This window comes from Podarcis cretensis (genome assembly GCF_951804945.1).
Source record: "Podarcis cretensis genome assembly, chromosome: 7".
In the NCBI taxonomy this organism is placed as follows: Eukaryota; Metazoa; Chordata; class Lepidosauria; order Squamata; family Lacertidae; genus Podarcis; species Podarcis cretensis.
Window position 1 is genome coordinate 15,501,512 of NC_137176.1, and position 25,512 is coordinate 15,527,023.

At 43.2% G+C, this 25,512-nt stretch overlaps 1 protein-coding gene and 1 long non-coding RNA gene across 3 annotated transcripts in view; one reads left to right on the top strand and one right to left on the bottom strand.

Moving 5' to 3' along the window:
• LOC307221013 overlaps positions 1-24,269 on the bottom strand; it is a 36,467-nt gene extending 12,198 nt beyond the window's left edge. The window contains exon 1 of the long non-coding RNA XR_013841280.1: positions 24,162-24,269. This is a non-coding gene — a long non-coding RNA (uncharacterized lncRNA). The remainder of the gene's footprint in view (positions 1-24,161) is intronic.
• The window catches only part of FBXL7 (F-box and leucine rich repeat protein 7), a 207,842-nt gene that overhangs the window by 61,653 nt on the left and 120,677 nt on the right, over positions 1-25,512 (top strand). For both annotated transcript variants that reach the window (XM_079985024.1, XM_079985023.1), the window contains one exon: positions 22,561-22,650. Coding sequence is in view for 1 of the 2 variants with exons in the window: in XM_079985023.1 (XP_079841149.1) it covers positions 22,561-22,650 (90 nt within the window). In the remaining variant the exon portion in view is untranslated. The remainder of the gene's footprint in view (positions 1-22,560; positions 22,651-25,512) is intronic.

Sequence of the window (25,512 nt, forward strand, 5' to 3'; positions counted from 1 at the left end):
TGCTGCTGTCACCATCAACCATTAACTGTAGTTAATGGTGTACCACTAATGGTTTATTGCTTCCCTAGTGTGGATGGGAACCACAAACCACAATCTCTATCTTAGTGTTATGTCCAAACTGGAGATTATAGTGTGCTTCACTCAAGCTGTGATTGGCAAGCCAAGGATAAACCTTAGCTTACAGTCATATTTTGTTTGCCCAAGACAGAGGTTCTGGTATGGTTTTAAATTGGATGGTTGACCACATGTTGAGATTCCTACATTACAGCGGGTTGGACTAGATGACCCTCAGGGTCCCTTCCAACTCTACAATTCTATGAATCTATGAATCTCTATTTCCAGTTCAGATGCAATGAAACCAGGGACTGTGACTTGTTGCTCCTGAGCACGCTAGAAGATGAGTGAAATGGCAGCAATCTCTGTGTTGATGGGTAAACCATTAAGTGGTTTATCAGGCTGTGTGAACTGCTTCTGCGTTATATAGGAAACTTGATTGCTACTAACATCTCTATTGATTTCAATGGGATTTAAGAATGGCTGACTTTGTAGTGAATGAATAAAACTTCATTCTCTAAAGCCATAAGCCAGCACAATATAAATACAGCAAACAAATCAATTTAAGATATTCAACAAGCATATATACAAAAAGAAACGCAATGATCCTCTCTCCCCTTTCTGATATAAATCACTCATTGCCCCTACACAGCAAGCTATATAGGTGTTAAAAATAGATTAGAACAAAATAACATCCTATCAGCCTTTTTAGAGTCTGGCTTGTATTTTCTTAGCTGCCAGAGTGAATTTTCCTGCGAGGGTGATGGATACATCTTTGCCTGTATGCAATGTCCATATCTGGTCCAAGAGGGGTGTGTTTGATGTGGACAGAAGAATAGGAGTAAGAGGTTTGTGCCTTGGATGTTCATATGAAGTTCAATATAGTAATGGGAGTTAGCCTTCACCTCATGTGTCTCACAAACTCAAAGTCTTTGATGGGTTGTAATGTTATCAAAGCTCCCATCCAAGAAAGTGGAGGGCATGTCCTGGAGACGTAAAAGGCTGCGAGTGATTTTCTTGAAGGAGCCACAGTAAGGGCTATAAAGTAATTCTCCAGGCCAAATGCCATGTTATATAATGGATGTCAATAGGCATTTGTGTGATTGAGGAGAAATCCTACCGCTTAGAATAGAGACGGATTCTCTCTCTAAACATCTGCTTAACTACTGGAAGGAAAAGTAGAATAAAACTGCAGTATTAATCCCATAAGAATGTAGAGTAGTTCTAACAGAATTTACCCAAGACTTTTGGGATCACATCTGCAATACAGTCATACCTTGGATCTCGAACAGCTTAGTTGCTGAACGTTTCAGCTCCCAAACGATCAAAAAGTGAGTGTTCCAGTTTTCGAACGATTTTCGGAAGCCAAATGTCCGGCATGGATTCTGCGGCTTCCAATTGGCTTCAGGAGCTTCTTTCAGCCAATCAGAAGCTGTGCTTTGGTGTCCAAATGTTTTGGAAGTTGAATGGACTTCCGAAATGGATTCTGTTCGACTTCCAAGACTGTATCTGAAAGCATTTTTTTGGGAGGGGTGTACAGTGGCTGTTAGGGACGTGGATGGCACTGTGGGTTAAACCACAGAGCCTAGGACCTGCTGATCAGAAGGTTGGTGGTTCGAATCCCCGCGACGGGGTGAGCTCCCGTTGCTTGGTCCCTGCTCCTGCCTACCTAGCAGTTCGAAAATGCAAGTAGATAAATAGGTACCGCTCCAGCAGGAAGGTAAACGGCGTTTCCATGCGCTGCTCTGGTTCGCCAGAAGCAGCTTGGTCATGGTGACCACATGACCCAGAAGCTGTACGCCGACTCCCTCGGCCAATAAAGCGAGATGAATGCCGCAACCCCAGAGTCGGTCACAACTGGACCTAATGGTCAGGGGTCCCTTTACTTTACTTTACAGTGGCTGTTGGGGAAAGAAATGGCTGGCACGCCTAGTGTATCCTTCCAAGCAAGAAAGAAACAGGAAGTCCTTGGCCAGACTTGAGCTTGAAACAGGAAATTCCTGTCTACTACCACATAAATGTACCCCCGTTTTTGTCGTCATTCAAGTGATATTTGTTTCTCTGTGGTTTGTAAGATAAGATGTTCACACAGGAATTTAGCACACTAACAACTTCTTCCCTGCTTTCTGGTCTTTCGAATCAACCTCTTTCTGTTCTGGATAAAGAGTGATATTAGGGACACTTCCTTCTCTTATGCGTTGATAGAGCACTGAATATGTTTTTCCTAATTTTGAGTGCTAGTGAGATGCTGTTCCGCTAAGGGCTGCTTCTAATGCTACTAATGTCAACAAGGAGAGCAGGAAGAAGGATATTTTGTAATGTCTCGGGTAACTTGCAGATTGGCCTCAAGAAAACATCCCAGACTCCTTCTGTGCTCCACCCCAGACTGGCTGTGTCCATGTCCAATATGAGGAATGAAGTGGCAACAAATTAAAAGGAGACGTCCTTAAGGAGTGTGAGTTGCTGCTATATCAGAATTGAGGATCCTATCCCAGATTACAGACTGGGTCCTCTCACCTTTGGGAGAATGTGTTTCTGTGATATTTGAGCAGGGTCCAAAGTATTTGAGGGATATATTTTGACAACGTGAGCATTGGAAACAAAGCGCCTTTTCTGGAGTTAGCGTGGAACGCTTATAATAGAATAGGTGGGCGTATCCTCATTCCTTTTATTTGTAGGCTGCTTTTCCACAAGAATTCATGCTCAAAGTGGTTTGCAACGAGGAAAACAGGAATGCATTTCAAATAAAATCCGCAGAAACAATTGCATAATAGCATAGCAAAACAATTTTGTAACAACACCATAACAACATAGCAAAACAGTAGCAAATATAGTAATAATAACAAATATAGTAACAATGCAATGCTTTCATACTGTCTTGGATAGGTCTGCATGCAGAAGGTTGCAATTTCAACCTCTGCTATCTCCAGTTAGGACAGGCACCCCCAACCTTCAGCCCTCCAGGTGTTTTGGACTACAATTCCCATCATCCCTGACCACTGGTCCTGTTAGCTAGGGATCATGGGAGTTGTAGGCCAAAACATCTGGAGGGCTATAGGTTGGGGATGCCTGAGTTAGGACTTCTGTTAGCAAGTGGGGAGAAAGCCTTCTCCGCCTGATCTCCTATAGAGTCACTCCCAGTACAACTGGACTATACAAGTTTCATGGGCCCTATGGCTTGAGAAGCTTCACATGTGCATGAAAGTGCTAAACAAGCCCTTCCAAGCGCCTTTAATGTGCTTTGTTGGTCATGTTGTGCGGATGCCTGATTATCATCTTCCAAAGCAACTACTCTATTCCAAACTTAAAAATGGAAAGCGTAATGCTGGTGGTCAACAAAAGAGGTTTAAAGACTCTCTCAAGGCCAATCTAAAAAATGCAGTATAAACACAGACAACTGGGAAACACTGGCCTGCAAGCGCTCCAATTGGAGAACAGCCATTACCAAAGGTGTCATGGGTTTTGAAGATGCTTGAACTCAGGACAAAAGGGAGAAGTGTGCTAAGAAGAAGGCACACTTGGCAAACCCTCACCATGATCAACTCCTGCCCGGAAACCTATGTCCCCACTGTGGAAGGACGTGTGGATCCAGAATTGGCCTCCACAGTCACTTACGGACTCACTGTTAAGACCGTGTTTATGGAAGACAATCTTACTCGGCTACGAGTGATTGCCAAAGAAGAAAGAAGAATGTGTGTGTTTTCTATTTAGTTGAGCAATTTTTTATTTTCTTCTGGAGCCCATCTTTTCAGCACCATCTTTGAAAGTTGCGCACGCTCCTCTCCTCTTTCCGTTTTTTGAGCAGAGGACTTGTAGAAGGCTACAACCAGGTGGTTGGCTTTTAATAGTCCCCTAGCTTAAGTAACGTTGTTATATGTTAATTGGTTTAAGGGGACTGCTCTACCCGCAGTGTGTATAAAAAGCTGTGCACTTGAGCAAGGCAGGACTTGTGGGTGGGTGTGCTAGAGCGATGAGCTGCTAGAAGTCCCAGTGTGATGCTAAAGTTACTGAGAGTTTTTACTCAAATGGGGAGGAGGAGGCAACAAAAAGTTTTTTATGTAACCGTAAGGGGTAGTAGTTTTCTTAAACCCCTTAAACTATATTCTGAGAGGTATAACCATCCAGCATGCTCAGCATGTCAAATCATAGGGCTATGCTCAGATGATCATATCTCGGCTGCATGAGCCATGATAGAAATGAGTTTTGTTCCGGTTACAAGAGCCTCTTTTTTCCTCCCTCTGTGATACGTCTGAACAATGTGCAAAAGTCTTCTAGTAACTATAAGTTTCCATTTTTATCAGAACCAGAAAGCTATGGTTACAAGCATTGACATAACACAGTGGTTTGGTTCGCACATCATGTGAATTTGCTGGGTCCTGGTGAGAGCACACCTTGAGCAACCATCCATCAAACCTTGTGTACAGATTGTGGTTAAGTAGGAAAGGTCTTCACCATGATCCTGGGTTCATATGACATGCAGTGGCGTAGCGTGGGGGGTGCAGGGGGGGCCGGCCGCACCGGGCGCAACATCTGGGGGTTAGGGAAATCCACGGGTTAGGGGGCGCAAATCCACGGGTTAGGGGGCGCAAATCCATGGGTTAGGGGGCGCAAATTACTTGCCTTGCCCCGGGTGCTGATAACCCATGCTACGCCACTGATGACATGCTAAGCCAGACTCTGGCTGAGTTGTTGTGCTCTGCTGACCTGAAAAGCCCAGGAAGGAGCAAAGCAGCTGCAGTTTCCTCCCTGGGAGCCATGCTTTGGTGCCAAAGTTTAAGACATCCAAATTTCATGCAGGCATGCCAAAAATGGAGAAGAGAAAGGACCACATGCATGACAAAAGGCTTAGTCATATCTCATCACATTAAGCCAAAACAGGTTTTAAAAATTCTGCTGATGTTGGCTGCTTGGACTTACTGGTTTTGTGGTTCTTTAGCTTGTAAACTATGAATTAAATTCATCATCCCTGCGAGAGTGCTTCCTGGGACTCTAAGCACCATCCCATGTGTATAAAGTTTATGTGTGATGCCCTCTTAACATGGAAAGGAGAGGGACATTCTCTCCTCTACTATGAGAAGGATCTTTTCACAGTAATTGATGTAGCCACTTTTATTGCAGCCCGTTGCTCGGTCCCAGCTCCTGCCAACCTAGCAGTTCGAAAGCACATCAAAGTGCAAGTAGATAAATAGGTACCACTCCTGCAAGAAGGTAAACGGCGTTTCCGTGCACTGCTCTGGTTCACCAGAAGCGGCTTAGTCATGCTGGCCACATGACTCAGAAGCTGTACGCCAGCTCCCTTGGCCAATAAAGCGAGATGAGCGCCACAACCCCAGAGATGGCCACAACTGGTCCTAATGGTCAGGGGTCCCTTTACCTTTACCTTTAATACAAGAAATAGAAGTGAGGGAAGATGGGGCTGTCAACCTGGGAAGGTGGCATATCTAGGAGAAGGAAAACTCTGACCCTAAACCTTGCGGGATATCTTCGGGAGAAGAAAAAGGCTAAGGAGTGGAGTACTTAAGATGTGCCTTGTATGCCTCTTTCCGGCAACACCTGCAGCCAAGCTGGTGCCAAATGTGTTGCTCTGCTTTCCCCTGGTCCACATCAGCGAGGCCAAGAGGGGGTCTTGTTGTCTGGCCAGCCCAGGACCTCCATACACACTGCCCAGGTCTGCACTAGTGCAGCGGTTTGACTTCACCCATGGAAGTGGACTCCATTGTCTCTCGAGACAGAAGGATGCCAACAATAATTTAATAAATACAATAATGCAGCAGGATCAATACAACAGCGGTAAGGTATGAATGACATTCAATAATGAATGAATCAGCACTGTATCTAGATCATTCGTTGTGGGTTTCACCTCCCCCTGTGTGACCCACACACCCTTTAAATCTGCTTTGGAGGGTCGGGGAAAACTCTAAAACGCGGGGTGTGGAGGAAGTCCTGTTGTACGAGTGAACCTCATTCCATGCATGCATACTTAGTGCTGCATTGAATTCTTTATATCTGTATCTATAATTTTTATTAAATTCTGTTTTACATTTTAGAAAATTCACTTAACCAACCTTAAAATATCAGTGACTTCCCTTCCTCTCTTTCCATGGTTCATTTTGCACAATATAAATCCCTGCATATTTTTTACATAAACTAAACCATTCAATATTCCATTATTGCATCCACCAAAACTTATTTACACTGTTGGATTTATCTTAATGCTGCTCACGTTTTCAAATATACACAATTTCCCTCCATATATTCAATAAACATTCCCAGTCCTCTTTAAGCATGTGGTGTTCTTGTTCTCTTATTCTATATGTTAGATCCACAAGTTGCGGATATCCATCAGTTTAAGTTGCCATTCTTCTTTAGTTGGGACCTTGCTCACTTTCCATTTTTAGGCTAACGAAACAAGAGCTGCAGTTGTGGCATACATAAATAACCTGCGTTGAATTCTACCTGATACCTTTGCAAGTTTGCTCTCAGATGGCTTCCTATTTGTCTCCCAAAAGTCAATATGGGGTCTCACTGCACCTGACGGACCTTTAGACTAGACTTACCTGCCTTGTAAGTTTGTGACTCATGCTCCAGGCTTGGATTTCTTGCAGGTCCAGGAGCTCTGATAATGCACATTAACGTCACAGGTTTTAAAGGGTGTTTCTATTCAATTTGAAGCTGCAAACAGGTCTGTGGACATGAAGGGATTTTATGTGCATTTGACTTCTCTGTTGGAGTGAAACAAATCTGGAGGGAGACATCGATGCCATTGAGTTTTGCGGCCCTCGACGTACAGGAAGTTCAATTAAAAGGAAGGAATTGTTTTGAAAGCTACTCTAGAAATTGCAAATGGCTCTGGAATGCAAATCATGATGCAGGCGGTTGAGAAAACAGATTTGGTGGAATCTAAACGGGTGCAAATAGACTACAAGCTTTCAGTTCCTGGAAGGCAAGTCTTCTGTAACTCAGTCAGCACTCTAGCAGAAAGAATCCAGATTTGGCAAGTCACAGAAGTCCACCTGGGCCTAGAGGGACCCATGATTCTTTTGGACCTCCATGTGTCTTGATGGTGAAACAGTTCATAGCTTAGATTTAAACAGTAGCATGCAAAAGACGGGGGGAGTTAAATCTGGGCATTCGGCCACAGTAAACGGGATGCAAGTTCCTTCATGTTTGAATCTGGGCTACAATAAAATAAATACTGTCACAAATGAGGCATAAAATGAAGCTTGCTGGTTATGTCTCAGTGAAAACTATGTATGCATGCTTTTCAATATAATAAATAAAATACCTTGGTTGTGGGCGAAAGCTTCAGCTATGCTCCTGTGTGGTACGGTGACATATATTTTAGAAATATTGAGCCTGCACTTGACCTGGGAGTTTGCATTCAACATGTTTGTCTACTTTTTAAGTTACAAATGAGTTTATTTTTTGTGGGGGTGGGGGGTTTGAAAGCCCGCAAAGCACTTTACTGATTTAATAGTGGTGTCCATTCACAGGACACCACCGAGTTTCACAACCAAGGCGTTAGGTGGAAGCTAGCTGTTGAATTGCTGTTTTTGTAGGTGCTGTCAGTGTGGGCTGTGCTTTTGCAGAGCTGTAAGCAAAACAAGGCATGTTGTGGCCCCAGGGAGCTTACAGTCAGAAATAAATGTATGGTTTCAGTGACCTTTGGCATGGCATTTCAGTGTACAACTCCCTAGGCACAAGCGGAGGAATAGCGCCGTTACCCAACCACTAAGCTACACTGACCTGTATGCAGTGAAAATATTCTATAGCGCAGAGGCAGGCAGAGAGAGAAGTCACTGCATCTTACACACTTCTACGCTCCCTCTGCGGCACAATAAAACATTTATTATTATTATTATTATTTATTGAATTTATATCATCTATTTGCACAAAACATTATTGGTTTGTGTAATTTAGTGCTAGGAGATAATAGCAGTGGCCTCTAGCTTAGGCACCTTTTAAAAGCAGACTACACAAGTTGGGGGACACTGGTGGTGCTGTGGTCTAAACCACTGAGCCTCTTGGGCTTGTTGATCAGAAGGTTGGCGGTTTGAATCCCAACGGTGGAGTGAGCTCCTGTTGCTCTGTCCCAGCTCTTGCCAACCTAGCAGTTCGAAAGCACACCAGTGCAAGAAGATACAGTTGTACTTCGGGTAACATACGCTTCAGATTACAGGCTCTGCTAACCCAGAAATAGTACCTTGGGTTAAGAACTTTTCTTCAGGATGAGAACAGAAATCGTGCAGCGGCGGCAGCAGGAGGCCCCATGAGCTAAAGTGGTACCTCAGGTTGAGAACAGTTTCAGGTTAAGAACGGACCTCCAGAACGAATTAAGTTCTTAACCCGAGGTACCACTGTAAATGTGGTGGGAAGGTAAACGGTGTTTCCGTGTGCTCTGGTTTCCGTCACAGTATTCTGAAGCTGGTTAGCCATGCTGGCCACATGACCTGGAAAGCTGTCTGTGGACAAATGCTGGCTCCCTTGGCCTGAAAGCAAGATGAGTGCCACAACCCCATAGTTGCCTTTGACTGGACTTAACCGTTCAGGGGTCCTTTACCTTTACATTTTTACCTTAGACAAATGAATGGAGGATGGATCTCTCAATTGCCAGTAGTCATGATGGGTGCCTGTTTGGCACTTGTCTTCAACTGCCAGGTCAGGACCTCATAGCATAGGGTTTCCCAAACTTGGGTCTCCAACTGTTTTGTACTACAATTTCCATAATCCTTGACCACTGGTCCTGCTAGCTAGCGATGATGGGAGTTGTAGTCCAAAAACAGCTGGAGACCCAAGTTTCAGAAAGCATGCATTGGTGAGTCACAGCCTGATCCAAGGTGGGTCATAACAGGAGCACTGCCAGCATGCAAGCGTATGGGAGAAGATTAAGAAAAGGGTATTCAGATGTTCCCTGGGTCTGACAAGGTTGAAGATACATACTGTAGTTTCAGAGGCCTGGTTCATGGAAGCATCTCTTTTGCCATTATGGGAAAGAGGACTTTGCAGCAGGGTTAATCATTAGGTCTAATGCAATAGGGCTCTTTCATTCTTTTATGCTTGTTACTTGTTTCTCTCCCCTACACACACACACAAATAGAAACCAGAATTCAAGACATTGCTGTCTGGCAGAGAAGCAACGCTAGAACGGTCTTTCTTTCATACCAGATCTAAGCTCTTATGGCCTCCTAGAAGCTACCCTAACCCATAATAACCACGTTCTCCATTGACCCCCTCCTGCGAGCACGGATCTCGAAGCGTCCAAATTCAGCGATTCATGACAAGCAATAGAAATTCCTATTCCCACAATAAATACAATGCAGCTGGAGCAATGATTTACAATGCCGTCCTAGACATGTTGACCCAGTTCAATGGGGCTTACCCCCAGATAAGTGCTCGTAAGATTGCAGCCTTAATTCATAAATATATTGGGAAAGATAAAGCCCAGTTGGGAGAGGGATCTGGAAACTCTATTCATGCTATGATTTTACAGATTTTCCCGTTGAATTTTTGACAGCCCAGTGACGCTTCCTTCCTCTTGACTGCTTTATTGGAGTTCTTCTGCATGAGCATCTTCATGTGTTTTCAATAAATAGCACTAAATTAAGGCTGAGCTTTGTGAAACCTTTTGCAGCAATAGTTTCTGTCTGCATGGTCTGTCGAGTTTATTTTACCCTGAAATAGCCCATCTAAATGTTGCATGAGGACTGCGAGGCCATTGCTTATATCGTACAGTGGTACCTTGGGTTACATACGCTTCAGGTTACAGACTCCGCTAACCCAGAAATAGTACCTCAGGTTAAGAACTTTGCTTCAGGATGAGAACAGAAATTGTGCTCTGGCGGTGCGGCGGCAGCAGGAGGCCCCATTAGCTAAAGTGGTGCTTCAGGTTAAGAACAGTTTCAGGTTAAGAACGGACTTCCAGAACAAATTAAGTACTTAACCCGAGGTACCACTGTATAACTGCAATGGTTTCCTCATTTGTATGATTATAGGTAAAAGTGAGGTTTTTGAGCTGGAGAAGGCAGAAAGTGAGGGAAACAAGTGTCCTTTTTTATGATCAAAAACAAAACTGCACAGCATTTGCCAAACAGCAGGATTTATCTATTTTGCTTTCCTCAAGCAGGGAGTAAAACCCACCAGGTTTCCATTTCAACTTTCCTAAAACTTTACCTTCTGTTTATTTTATTTATGTACATCTGTAGTCAGCTGTCTTCGGACAGCTCAAGGAAGGTAACAGTATATTAATAGCAGATGGCTCAAGAACAATAACAAAATGCTAATATCCATGTCCGTAAAAGCTTAGACCAGGCGGCTATGCCCCAGTCTCCATTAAAGGGGGTTCCTATGTGAAACATGAGGGACGCGGGTGGCACTGTGATCTAAACCACAGAGCCTGGGACTTGCTGATCAGAAGATCAGCGGTTCGAATCCCCGCAATGGGGTGAGCTCCCGTTGCTGGGTCCCTGCTCCTGCCAACCTAGCAGTTTGAAAGCACAGCAAAGTGCAAGTAGATAAATAGGTACCGCTCCAGCGGGAAGGTAAACGGCGTTTCCATGCGCTGCTCTGGTTCGCCAGAAGCGGCTTAGTCATGCTGGCCACATGACCCAGAAGCTGTACGCCGGCTCCCTCGGCCAATAAAGCGAGATGAGCGCCGCAACCCCAGAGTCGGTCACGACTGGACCTAATGGTCAGCGGTCCCGTACCTTTACCTATGTGAAACATAGAGCTGTTTGACAGGCCTTATCCTAATGTGACATGTAGAATCCATGTGCAATTTGGTTTTTTAAAGGGCTTCACCTCACATTCTGTTTCGCTAGCTAGCTGAGGACTCTTGGCTATCGATTTAGCCACAGCCATATGGCTCGGTGCATGTGTGCCAAATAGTTCTGCTACAATACTGCCACAGTCGTACCTCGGAAGTTGAACGGAATCTGTTTCGGAACTCCGTTCAACTTCCAAAATGTTCGGAAACCAAGGTGCGGCTTCTGATTGGCTGCAGGAAGCTCCTGCAGCCAATCGGAAGCTGCGGAAGCCGTGTCGGATGTTCAGCTTCCAAAGAATGTTTGTAAACCGAAACACTCACTTCTGGGTTTGCTGTGTTCGGGAGTCAAAAGGTTCAACTCGCAAGGCGTTCAACTTCTGAGGTTCAACTGTTCTGTCATGGGTTTGTGCCTCAGTGGGTTAGTGCCTACACCAGTGTGGTGTAGTGGTTAAGAGCTGGGGAACCGGGTTCACGTCTCCGCTCCTCCACATGCAGCTGCTGGGTGACCTTGGGCCAGTCACACTTCTCTGAAGTCTCTCAGCCCCACTCACCTCACAGAGTGTCTGTTGTCGGGGTGGAAGGGAAAGGAGAATGTTAGCCGCTTTGAGACTCCTTCAGGTAGTGATAAAGTGGGATATCAAATCCAAACTACTCTTCTTCTTCTTCTTCTTCTTCTTCATCGTCTTCTTCGTCTTCGTCTTCGTCTTCACCGCCGGTGAAGCATGTACATTCATTTCTGAGTATGACTGTGTTACTTCAGACATTGTCAATGGAACTTACTTTCAGGTAGCGTGGTTCAAAAACTTTTACATTCATTGCTGAAAACCATCTTTCAGTTTGCCATTTCCCATCAGCACAGATTGGATATGTTCTCTCTGGTTTGACTTGCACTGAGAAATCTTTATTTACAAAACTCGGTTAATGCATACAGATGGAAGCCGAGTTGACTGACAAAGCCAACTCAAGTTGGATTTATGCTGTTACGGTAGGCAAATGGCCAGAACCTCTTGCCTCTCCGATGGAAGGCAATTAATTTATCCAGTCTGCAATATTCACATTGCTTAATGCTAGCATGAAAGAACAGGGAGTTGGATTCTGTTTCCCCTCACAACAAATTCTTCCGTTCATTTCTTTCAGCACCTTTATCTATAGATGGGTTCTATCTTGAACAACTTGGCACTACCGTGTTTTGTACACACTTCAGAATGACGACAAAATTAGGCAGCAGGGCTCTTAAACTTTTTTGAACCGGGGGCACATTTCAAATTTTGAGATAGTGCTGGGGGCACCTGTCACAAAATGGCTGCCATGCAGTGACATAAAACAAAATGAAGCGTGTCATAACATCACCATCTCATTTCACAGAAATTGCTTAGAAAGTACATGCACATTTTGCCCCATAAATTTCTAGGAGGGCTAGAGACTATATATATATATGCTCAGACACTGGGAACCTCCTCAGGGGCACCAATGAAAGCCATTGCTAGGTTGGTGACCTCTGAAACGGTCAAGAATTTTGGAGGACAAAGTTTACTTCTAGACAAAAAAAGGGGTGTAATGACTTGGAGATGAGGAACGAGCTGTTATGTAGGGTCTCTTATGGGGAGTTTTGTTCCAAAATTCAAATCTTCCAAAAGTGTGTAATTACAATCTAGGCCACTCTGCTATGTCTGCAGATTTTTTTTTTTTTAAAAAAAGTTAAACTCTGCGCTGCACCTTAGTGCATCTATCCAGTTACGCTATCTGTGTTTTAAAAAATGATTTAAGTCTATATATGACCTTATGTTCTTTGTGTGTTGATTCTGCAGAATGTCAGTTGGCAGGGTTGTTTAGAAATATTGAGGGTGACTGCCAAAGAAAAGCCTTTTCTGACAAGGAGCTCATGCCCTTTATTAAAAATGTAGCTTTTAATTGTAAAATCACGTGTTTGTGGCTTGCTTTTAATCTAACTTAAGTAGCCTCTCATCAGCATATTATGATTAGCAAGTTGCCCTTTTCTTCCAAAGCTGAGGAAATCCCTCTTCTCATATGTATGATCTTATTTATTTATGCTCCTAATGCCCTGTAGTTCATATTAGTTTCTATGTTATACACCACCAGCTGTCTTTAAGCTTTTGTTTCTACGAACTATCAACGTTCTTAGTGCCTTTTCTTTTTTTTAAATAATGTTTTTTGTTTTTTATGGAGATTTTCTACTTTTTATAATATGTGAATACCAATATTTTATTTAGACACATAAAGGGTAAAGGGACCCCTGACCATTAGGTCCAGTTGTGACTGATTCTGGGGATGTGGTGCTCATCTCGCTTTATTGGCCGAGGGAGCCGGAGTACAGCTTCCGGGTCATGTGGCCAGCATGACTAAGCCGCTTCTGGCGAACCAGAGCAGCGCATGGAAACGCCATTTACCTTCCCACCAGAGCAGGTACCTATTTATCTACTTGCACTTTGATGTGCTTTCGAACTGCTAGGTGGGCAGGAGCTGGGACCCAGCAACGGGAGCTCACCCCGTTGCGGGGATTCGAACCGCCGACCTTCTGATCGTCAAGTCCTAGGCTCTGTGGTTTAACCCACAGTGCCTCCCATGTCCCTATTTAGACACATAGGAGAGCGCACAAAAAGTTTCTGTTCAACTAGACATTTGGCTGATTAACATTGTGTGGCTTTTTGAATGTGTTAGTGGGTTATCATGGAATCATAGAAGGGTAGAGTTGGAAGGGCCCTGAAGGATCATTTAGTCCAACCCCCGCAATGCAGGAATATGCAGCTGTCTCATACCAGGATCGAACCTGCAACCATGGCATTATCAGCACCATGCTCTAACCAACTGAGCTTTCCAAGTTTGCTTTTGTTTTATTATGTGTTTGTATTCTCATTTTGTATTTTTTCTTTGTGAATCTTTGGATGAAGGGTGGTATACAAATTTTAATCATATATTAATAATGATGATGATCATGATAATTATAATAATTTTTTGCAACATAACGTACAATATTAATAAAGTACCACATATATAGCAAATAATCTCAGGTTACTAACTGAATACTAATATTATTATTAATATATAATAGTGCATCAACAGACATGCCCCTTTATTTAGGGATGGAGAACCACCAGCCGCTATCATTAGTTATTAAATTTATATACCGCCCCTCATCTGAAGATCACAGGGCAGTTTACGCCATAAAAATTCAAAGTGAAAAGTGTAGGCTAACCTTGTGAAGAATAAAAGAGAACATAAAGATTTGATTGATTATGAAAGAGTCTAAGGAAGGGAGATGACTGAAGAACAGATGTAAATGCGAGTAAGACAACTAAGAGATGTGCAGTGAAAGTCTTTTATAATATTTAAATTAAGATTTATATATGGCAGTATTTGAAGCAAGAATTTGGTAATATTTCTGGTTATGAAAAGTTTTTTTTCTTTTGTCCATTCTCTTTATATCTTCTATTTTTTCTTTTATTTTTCTTGTTAGTTTTCATTTTGGAAAATATGTACATAAGTGTGTTTACAGTGTTATGTATTGTTCTTTGTTTAATTTCTATTTCTTGAAAAATTTAATAAAAATTTAAATTTAAAAACAAAAAAACAAAACAAAACAAAGTGAAAACACAAAATATATAGCACAACAACCCAATACTAGACCTGATCCAGACCTCCAAACCTTTACTGGAAACCCACCAGTTAGTTCCCCAACCTTTTTTTCCCCCAACCAAAAATGGTGGCATCAATGGCACAACCACCACTGCAAAGTAAATCAGAGTAATATGGGGGCCCAGTCTCAAAATAGTCCCCTGACTCCATCTGCTAGCAGCAGCAACCAGGGTGGCGGACAAAGTCCCAGGTGGATGAACTTCCTACTTCCAGTCTATTCTGGTGTAACCCGGCAAGACTGGAAATCCTTGGGAGACTACAGTTCCTCCCTTTGCTCTTCTCCTTCGCCCAGTGCTGCAGTGGGGAAGAAAATTGCTCTCTACTGGTTCCTTCTCAGGAGGAGCGATTTCATCCCTCTCTTGGTGTTGAGCTTTGTGGAGAAAACAGTGAGCAGGAAGGTGAGGATTTGCTGAGTTAATAATTTGAATTGGAATACAGAGAGGGGAGGTGTGAGGAGGTCTGAGAAATAAGTTAAAAGAAAAGTAAGCAATGGAAATTCTATGTGTTTTTAATTGTTTTCAAGTTTTGCATTTTTGCATTTTTATTATTATTAGTTTTTGTCTTTTTTTGTTTTTGTACTTTGTATTATTTTGGAAATACCAATAAATATTCATTAATTAAAAAAAGAGAGAAAACAGTGAGCATGAGAGGAGGATGAAGAATTTCTCCTGTAAAGATTGCCTGATGGGCCCAATACATGGTGATGGGCTGCTCACATGGAAGCGATTCATCACCAGAAATACTTACAGCACCCTATTTTGGGCAGTGCAGGTGGTTCCCACACACAGGGTGCCGGATTGAGAGGGTACATCATCATCATCATCATCATCATCATCATCACCATCACCTGTATTTCAGACCCTCCAAGTGTCTCTATTTTCTACGGACAGTTCCAGATTTACAGAAGCTGACTCGGTTTCTGATTTGATTGCGGAATGTCCTGCTTTTCCTTAAAGGTAAAGGGACCTCTGACCATTAGGTCCAGTCACAAACGACTGGGGTTGCGGCGCTCATCTCACTTTATTGGCCGAGGGAGCTGGCGTACAGCTTCCGGGTCATGTGGCCAGCATGACTAAGCCACTTCTGGCGAACCAGAGCACCGGATGGAAATGCCGTTTACCTTCCTGCCAGAGTGGTACCTATTTATCTACTTGCACTTTGATGTGCTTTCAAACTGCTAGGTTGGCAGGAGCAGGGATCAAGCAACGGGAGCTCACCCTGTCGCAGGGATTCAAACCACCGACCTTCTGATCAGCAAGCCCTAAGCTCAGTGGTTTAGACCATAGTGCCACCCGCGTCCCTCTGCTTTTCCTTAGGGTGTCCCTATTTTCATTGGAGAAATATTGGAGGGTATGGAATTATGCAACCCCTCCCCCCCAAAGTTAAGGAGACAAGTAACTATACAACTGTTAGAAGACATCTGAAGGCTGCCCTGTATAGGGAAGTATTTTAGAAATGTTTAATGCTTTATGATTTTTTTTATATATGTTGGAAGCTGCCCAGAGTGGCTGGGGCAGCCCACTCAGATTGACGAGGCATAAAATGATAAAATTGCTATTATTATTATGGAATAGGCTGTCCTTATTGTTATTGGAGAAATGTTGAAGGGTATGAAATTTATACAAGTACCTACTGAGAAGATCCATAAAAAGCAGCTATACCAAAAGGAATTACAGTCGTACCTTGGAAGCTGGACGGAATCCATTCGACTTAAAATGTTCAAAAACCTAATCACGGCTTCTGATTGGCTGCAGAAGCCGTGGAAGCTCCGCCAGACGTTCAGGTTCCCAAAGAATGTTCACAAATGCAACAATCAATTCCGAGTTTGCAGTGTTCAAGAGTCAAAACGTCTGAGTTCCAGGGCATTCGGGATCCAAGGTACGACTGTATTGTGAAAATAACATCCATTGGGGGTGAGGGGCAATTTTTATCCTCACCCACAGGACGCCATATTACCAAAGTCAGCCCCGGTACTTTTATAGTGATATGTATAAACCATATCTTAAGAAGTAAAAATTCTGTGCTTTGCTCAATGCCAAATTTAAATCCAGCAAATCCACATATATTTCCTTTGCATATTTTTTTTCCTACTTCTGTTAGTTGTGGGGAGGGTTTCATTAAACCGAAACCATAACCCTGATCATTGGATGTTTCTGCTTGAAGCACACACTGGCTTCTGAGATCTTAAATGTAATTTGCCTACACCCTTTAGAGCATATTCCCACAGCTATAAGATGAGGAAACCTCTTTTTTAAAAAAATGCTGTTCAAATATATCACCATTTGAAATCTGTGGCTTTCTGTGATTGTGAGGAGTTGCCAAATACATAGAGGCTTGAGTGCAGTTAGTGATTTCTCAGATAATAAGAGCTCCACAAATCCAGAACTGGAGAAATCGAAGTCTGCTAATCCTGGGCGTGCTCAGAGAAATCTACCAAGGCAGCAGCAGCAGCAAGCCATTTCTTTCCATGTCTTGTTGGATCCGGATCGAAGAAAGCAGTTTATCCAACCCCTCGTGACCTTGGAAAGGAAATCTCTTGCATTATCAGCCAGGCTCTTAAGAGTTCATTCCAGTTGCTTTTGGCTGCATGCATGGCGACCATCACCTCAGGGACTGGAAGGCTGACTTGGAGAAAGGCCCTTGTTTTTCCAAGGCTTTTATAGAGTTGAAAGGCTGCCTGACAGTAGTCTTTTATGCACACGGCATTGGGAGAAAGTTATATTGCATATTCGGCAATATTTTCCGCTCAGGGTGGGGTGGGGGCACTAATGGAAGAGGCAGCTTCGTTGACTGATAATTGCATCCCTCCCCCTTGCCCCAAACTGGCAGCAGAGAGCAGCACACAGGCCTAGTTAGCTCTTGGCTGGCCAGTGCTGGAAGCTTGAGCAATTGTAGAGAAACAAGCAGTTTTATTCCCTTCAGCCCATAAAACTCCCTTGTAATGACTTCAGGGCTGAGTGAAGGTTTCCTTGAAGCCATTGCAGCATCTAGAACACCTTGGAATATCTCCTGAGTCCAAGAAAAGACTCCATCATGGTTTGGGAGCTAAAGGAGAATGATAGAAGTTTACTTTTCCCGTCATATGCCTTGTGGCAACTCTGAGAAGGCTTGGTGTTGTGTCCCAAGCTCAGGAAGTGGCAATGCTCTCCTCAGGAACCCAGACTTTATCTAATAAATGAGAACTCATGAGGGGAGGGAGAGCAGGAAGGCAAGGCAATGCAGAAAGGATTTCTGCGCTGCTTCCCTTCCATATTCCTGTCAATAGCTCATGTTGTTGTTTAGTCATTTTGTCGTGTCCGACTCTTCGTGACCCCATGGACCAGAGCATGCCAGGCGCTTCTGTCTTCCACTGCCTCCCGCAGTTTGGTCAAACTCATGCTGGTAGCTTTGAGAACACTATCCAACCATCTCATCCTCTGTCGTCCCCTTCTCCTTGTGCCCTCCATCTTTTCCAACATCAGGGTCTTTTCCAGGGAGTCTTCTCTTCTCATGAGGTAGCCAAAGTATTGGGGCCTCAGCTTCAGGATCTGTCCTTCCAGTGAGCACTCAGGGCTGATTTCCTTAAGAATGGATAGGTTTGATCTTTTTGCAGTCCATGGGACTCAAGAGTCTCCTCCAGCACCACAGTAGCTCATTGATTCCCACTATTTCATACTGCACATTCATGGTTGCCACTGGTTCCCAGTGCTTTGAGACTCCTGCAATAATGTTCATGCAATATGGTATGGCTACTAACTGAGCTTAGAAACGGTCGTGTGGCGAGGTGCGAGATTAGCCATCTGAAAAATAGGGTGATTGAATCGCACTGTTGGAGCAAATAAAAGTAAGCCCTGCTCCCAGAACAAAAATGTCTCTGATTTTCAAACATTGGCAGGATTTGAGCCTGGGTGTCCCAAGCCAAGATGTAGTATACTATTAGACTTTTCTGTCTATTAAATCATGGCTAGTGTATTTTTAAAAAACCCTGCTGAATTCCTTTGCTGCCTGTTTATTTCAGTAATGAAAAAAGCAGTGTGTTCTCTGTCGGCCAAGGTATTTTACTGTTGTGGTTTTCATATAAGATAGGAGTGGTCAGGCAATGTTCCAGGGAATCCTCAGGTACCTAAGATGCTTATTGGGCATTTGGTGAGAAGATCAGGAATGAAAAACACTTGGAGCCAGATTGCCCCTCTGATGGTAATTTACCTAGCTTTCCTTAACTCATCCAGCCACTGGGCCAAAAGACTGCTGCTGTGTTCTTGATCCAGCTAGAAAAATTGTGATAGTACAGATCAACAGGCTGAGAGAAGCAGCTGCTTGGGGTGGAAGGAGATCTAGATCAGTCCATTCTCTACCTCGTGCCCCTTCATGCCAAAACCAGCAGATCAGCTCAGTTGTTTAATTGACAATGCATGTGTAGCACGGTCAACCTGTTGGATAGTATATATTTGCTGTATGTCATGGATCATGCTTTATCCCACTCCCCCCAAAGTTTTGTACAGCAAGCAGGCTGGACAATGCCATGCCAAACACACTTCTACCTGGTGTGTGTGGTGCTGTGGTCTAAACCACTGAGCCCCTTGGGCTTGTCGATCAGAAGGTCGGCGGTTCGAATCCCTGCGATGCGTGAGCTCCTGTTGCTCTATCCCAGCCCCTGCCAACCTAGCAGTTTGAAAGCATGCCAGTGCAAGTAGATAAATAGGTACCGCTGCGGCAGGAAGGTAAACAGCATTTCTGTGTGCTCTGGCTTCCGGCACAGTGTCCCGTTGTGCCAGAAGCAGTTTAGTCCTGCTGGCCACATGACCTGGAAAGCTGTCTGTGGACAAACACTGGCTCCCTTGGCCTGAAAGCAAGATGAGCTCCGCAACCCCATAGTCACCTTTGACTGGACTTAACCATCCAAGGGTCCTAAACCTTTTACTTTTTATATTTGTAAGCAATGAATTTGCGGCCTAATTTGAACCCAGGATGCTCTCCAGAGTCCTTATTTACCTGTCATTTGAGATAAGAGGGCAGCAGGTCAGGTCGCTTGGGCACACAATTTAGGTTCAAACTGATAAGTATTCAGACACCTCAACATGGTTCTAACGTTACCCTTAGAGTTTTGGTGCATGTTGACATTTCAGGCATTCATTTTATCTTTATGCCACTTTTCCACACACAAACACAAAAATCATGCTCCAAGCAACTTATAACAAAGAAGACAGGAAGGCATTTCAAACAAACACCACAAAAACAATTTCATAATAACAGAGCAAAACAGTATCAGATATAATAGCATGCAAAAAGCCACATTTCAGTACAGGGGTCAGCAACCTTTTTCAGCCGTGGGCCGGTCTGCCGTCCTTCAGACCATGTGGTGGGCCGAACTATATTTTGAAAAAGAAAAAGAAAAGTACAAATTTCTATGCCCCACAAATAACCCAGAGATGCATTTTTCTTTGTCTTTTATCTTTTCTTTTCTTTTATCTTTTCTTTCATTCTTAGTTTCGTGTTTTAATCTGTAAGATTTGGAATTGTTTCTTTCTTATTTTGGCATATTGTTATATTTTGTTGTTAATATTAATAAATATTATCCAAAAAAAAATTAAATAAAAACACACATTCTACTCATGTAAAAAAAAAACCAGGCAGGCCCCACAAATAACCCAGAGATGCATTTTAAATAAAAGAACACCTTCTACTCATGTAAAAACACACTGATTCCTGGACCGTCCGCGGGCCGGATTTAGAAGGCAATTGGGCTGCATCTGGCCCACGGGCCTAAGGTTGCCTACCCCTGTTTCAGTACTATAAAGGCAACAAGCTTACATAGACAGCATCCAAGAGCAAATATAACAAGGGAGCTTCATAGTTTCACCTTGGTCCTAGAAACATCCCTCCCATTGTGTTAAACTTACTTTTTGTGTGTGCCGCATTTGATCTTGACCTCAGCCGTTTAATTTGCTCCTCCACCAGTTCAAAAGAAGCCCATTTGAGATTATAAATAAGGGTTTTAACTATCCTGTCCTTGCACTGTTTTTCTAGTGGGAAGGGACTCTTTGTGTGGTCTCTTTCCTTCTGCCACAAATGCAAGTCAGTATCTCTCACAATTGCTCTTTGTGTAAACATGGAGTCCAACATGCGCATGCACATATGCAGAAACCAGTTAAATATTTATGCCTGAGAGATGATCTCATAGATTGTCTCTGTACGGAGGAATCCCTCTTTCTGGTTTGATATATGGACAACATCACTCCTTTTGCATTGTTTTAAGAACTGTTTTAAACCTATGATGTAGCTTTTAAAGGACTGTTCCAAAACTCCTTATTGTGTCACTTTGGGGCTTGTTTGCTAAATTTATCTTGTGGTTTCTAATACAGTGGTACCTCGGTTTAAGAACTTAATTTGTTCTGGAGGTCTGTTCTTAACCTGAAACTGTTCTTAACCTGAAGCACAACTTTAGCAAATGGGGCCTCCTGCTGCTGCTGTGTCGCCGCTGCACGATTTCTGTTCTCATCCTGAAGCAAAGTTCTTAACCCGAGGTAATATTTCTGGGTTAGCGGAGTCTGTAACCTGAAGCGTATGTAACCTGAAGTGTATGTAACCTGAGGTATCACTGTATCAGAATATGTTATTAACAGCAGTGTTGCAAATGCATTTTCACAAGTTACTTGTTCCCAAAATGTTTTCCTAAACTGCTTGCCCATACATAGTTGTTTGTGGTATATTGACGGTTGGAAAAGGAGAACATAGCAGCCCTCGTTCAAGTGACAAAGTTGTAGTCCTATCTAGCCACCTGGAGTTCTTTCTCACTTATTCCAACTGTCTCGGGTAAACGGCTATTTGCAACTTGACAGTGAGATTGTCCGGCTCCACAAGTTGTCTTATTTTATTCTGACTCTCTACCCTGTCATGGCCAAATTCTGTGTTTGAGAACGTAAAAGGGCTAATAAAATCTTTGTGAGAATTCAACTCCCCTTCCCTGCTTTCTCTCTGATGATATAGGCACACTTTATGTGCAGCAAGATTGCTCTGTTTGATGTAATAACTAGTACAGTAATGGATCAACTTGATGAGAGATCATCAGCTCAACCATGTCTGAGGCTTGATAGAAAAGCCCAGAAACTAACTTGGCCCTATACTTGTTTTCATTTATATCTAAATGCATGTTGTGTGTTTTCATCATCATCATAGAATCATAGATTTGGAAGAGACCACAAGGATCATGGAGTCTAACCCATTGCAATGCAGGAATCATTTGCCCAACGAAGGGCTTGATTAAAAGTCATGCTCTACCAACTAAGCAGACTCCAATATTTTGGCCACCTCATGAGAAGAGAAGACTCCCTGGAAAAGACCCTGATGTTGGGAAAGATGGAGGGCACAAGGAGAAGGGGACGACAGAGGATGAGATGCTTGGATAGTGTTCTCGAAGCTACCAGTATGAGTTTGACCAAACTGCGGCAGGCAGTGGAAGACAGGAGTGCCTGGCGTGCTCTGGTCCATGGGGTCTCGAAGAGTCGGACACAACTAAAAGACCAAACAACAACAACAACAACAACAGCTAAGCTATCTCAGATGGGCCTTTGGCTTGATCCAGCAGCCTCTTCTTACGTTATTAGCTCTCTTTTTTTAATTTCACAGGATATCTGGAGATGACAAGTGGATTTCATCTAACAGCTTTTGTTGCTGCTTGTCTAGTTTTTTTCTCGTAATGGGTTTTAATATTGGCTTTAGAATACTTATTTAGAATAGCCAATTCCAATGGGATTATTATTATTACATTCTTTGAAGTGTTTTTCTCTATCCTTATGCTGGCTATTTGCAGTAATAAACACTGACTGACTTTACTCTATCATGTATCACAAAATACTTCTGAATTCTGCTTTAAAGTGGCTTGACATGCATTGATTGCTATTCAGAGCACTTTGGGACACATGGGACGAGGTGTGTTTGAACGCTTGGGTCAAGGCCACTGGGGTGATTGTCTGCTTTTGTACATTTGCAGAATTCACCCAACCACTTAATTTAGGAACCTCAACCTGGGCTGAAAACTATAACCACATACATAAGGTGTTGCTTGGAAATAACAACAACTGTTTTCTAACGCTCCTGATTTTCCTTTGTAGGTAAAGGCAGCTCAAGCCTCTCATCCGACGTGAGTTCAAGTACAGATCACACTCCAACCAAAACTCAAAAGAATGCCGCTACCAGTGAAGGTATGCCAATGGTATTCCTTGTCTCTGTTTTACTGTCCAACTTTTTTTGGGGGGAGGGTAGATTTCCCCCTTTTGATCTTCAGCTAAAAACAAAAGAGCAAAAACCAACAAACAACTGAAAAGCAGCATTAATTCTCCAGCCCATCTTTACTTTCACATTTTGTCTCTTAATGTGTGGGGGCTGGTGACAGTTGGGGGAAAAAACCCATATCTTTAAGAGACATTGCAAAAAGAAGTACCGTATTTTTCGCACCTTTTCCCTTCTAAAAAGTAAGGGGAAATGTGTGTGCGTCTTATGGAGCGAATGCAGGCTGCGCTGCTATCTCTGAAGCCAGAACAGCAAGAGGGATTGTTGCGCAGTCTCCAGAATAATATGATATTGCATAAAATGGGAACCCAGTTTAGTCAACCCTACAAGAGGTTCAAAGAAACTATATTCGAGAGTAGCCCAGTTGGGATTCCTGCTAGCACTCCAATCGTTAGTCTTACTCAGCAGGTAGGCCTGGTGATATAGTTCCAGATTTGGGAGACCAAAGCCACCTTCCACAAAGGGAGGAGACTTGAGTGCAAAAATAAAATAAAAATCCAAGATGGAGGTGATCTCACGTGGCAATTTGCACGCGGGGGCCTTTGAAAACTCCCACGCTTTCTCGGGAAGGAAGCGTCTCCGAGGTTGGTGGGGTTTACTCCCGAGTAAGGGTGTGCAGAATAAGGAAGAAGGAAGCCGGGCAGGGACTCAAAAGGGGTGAGGTGTAGGCGAGGGAATTAAGAGCGACATGGTGGGCGACACTGGGGTGTGAGGGATGGGCGTCCTCTCTGGATGGTTGTTTCCCATTATAAAGAGTATCTGAGGGGTGGCTCAACAGGACTTCAGCCAGCCGGCTTCCTTTGGGACTGATAGGGGTGCATGTAAACACGCTTGTGCAGGTTGTATTTTGCAAGAAACAGGTGCTTAATTTTTGGCAGGCGGAAGGGTGACACTTCTCGGTTCATGTGGTTTGTGTTTCCCCTTTTATCTTGTGAATGTAGATGTTTACATGCGGAATAAGTATCGGAAGGGAGGAGGGTTATTGGTTTGTTCTTGCTTTCATTCTGTATTTTTGAGTTTTTCATCTTGTATTTTTATGCTGTGAACTGCCCTGAGACCTGGAAATGAAGGGTGGTATGCAGATTCAATAAATGAATAAATAGAAGGGGCTTAAGAGAGAAAGGAACTGAATGGAGGAAAAAAGCACTGAGTTATCCCATAAAATTATATATCAATGGAAATTTAATTTAATTAAGAATGTAATTTTGGCGTTTGCCTCCTAGGATGGGTCAAAAGGAAATGGTTAAAATGGGTGTGATGTGATTGGCCAGTGAGAATGCAAGGGGGGAGTAGAAGATAGAGTGGGAGGTTTTGGAAGTCAGTTGAGGTTTGGGAGGTGAAGAAGGAAGAGGGAGGATTAGGTGTGGGTTGGTAGAGTTGTATTGTGAGAGAGTGAGAGGAACTGTTAGGTGGAGTCAGATACAGTGGTGCCCCGCAAGACGAATGCCTCACAAGACGAAAAACTCGCTAGACGAAAGAGTTTTCCGTTTTTTGAGTCGTTCCGCAAGACGAATTTCCCTATGGGCTTGCTTCGCAAGACAAAACGTCTTGCGAGTTCTTGTGAGTTTGTTTCCTTTTTCTTAAAGCCGCTAAGCCGTTAATAGCCGCTAAGCCGCTAAGCCGTTAATAGCCGCTAAGCCGCTAAGCCGCTAATAGCCGTGCTTCGCAAGACGAAAAAACCGCAAGACGAAGAGACTCGCGGAACGGATTAATTTCGCCTTGCGAGGCACCACTGTAGATAGTTGGGGATAATCAGTTTGGAGTTGTTAGGAACTAAGATTAAGAAACTGACAAGAGAAAAATAAACTGAAACCATATGCTTGTTCCTGCATTTAAAAATAAACTTGATTATTTGTTAATGTTAACAACTGTCTGGACTCCGTGTGTCCCCGTGAGAAGCGGGGTGGTGGCAGCGAAGAAAGCAATCACAGTGGTGGCACAGGGTCGATAGACCATCAAACGTCCGGGGGCCCTGTGTGATCGCCACAGTAATGCAATAACTTTCATGAAGGATTATTTATTACAACAGCAGTCATAAAGAAGAAAAGTGAAAGACACAGAAAAAAATGAGATATATGGGTGAAATTGCCGTGTTAGCACTTTGCGATAAATAAGTGGGTTTTGGGTTGCAATTTGGGCACTCGGTCTCTAAAAGGTTCGCTACCACTGGCATTGTCCTTGCTGGGTCTTCCATTTAATACAACGAGGGCTGGACTTTTATTTTCAAAGGTGGTAATGGAATTACTCTGGAAGTTGATCTGCTACACTTGAATGTCGTGTTTTCCTGGTGCTTAGAAGTCTGTGCCAAGCAAGCGATAAAGTACATAAAATGAGGCTTCTGGTTCATTTGAAAGTTTGATGAATCTCACCTGGAGTTAGGAGGAAATGTGTCCTTTTTGGAATGTGGATTTTTTGGTGAAAATGTGTGGTATGTGTGGCACCTTATGAAGATCCTTTTTATAGGAGCAGTAAGTAAACAAACAAACAAACAAACCCCTGTGTTGCAATATATGAGCCAACAATATCAAAAGCAACACGATGGCCAGAAACAATAACAATGTGAAAAACTTTATGGAATAATTCTAAACATCAAAACTAACAAACTGAAGTCTCTGAAAGTCTCTGAAAGTCCTTAAATGAATCACGGTGCCTTAAATGAATCACGGCGGAGAGTAAGTCATGAAGCTTTGTATAATCAGCAAATGTCCAATTCTGATGTCTAACTCTGAACTCTGCTGAACAATGTTTCCGGATAACAACTACTGTTTCATTGA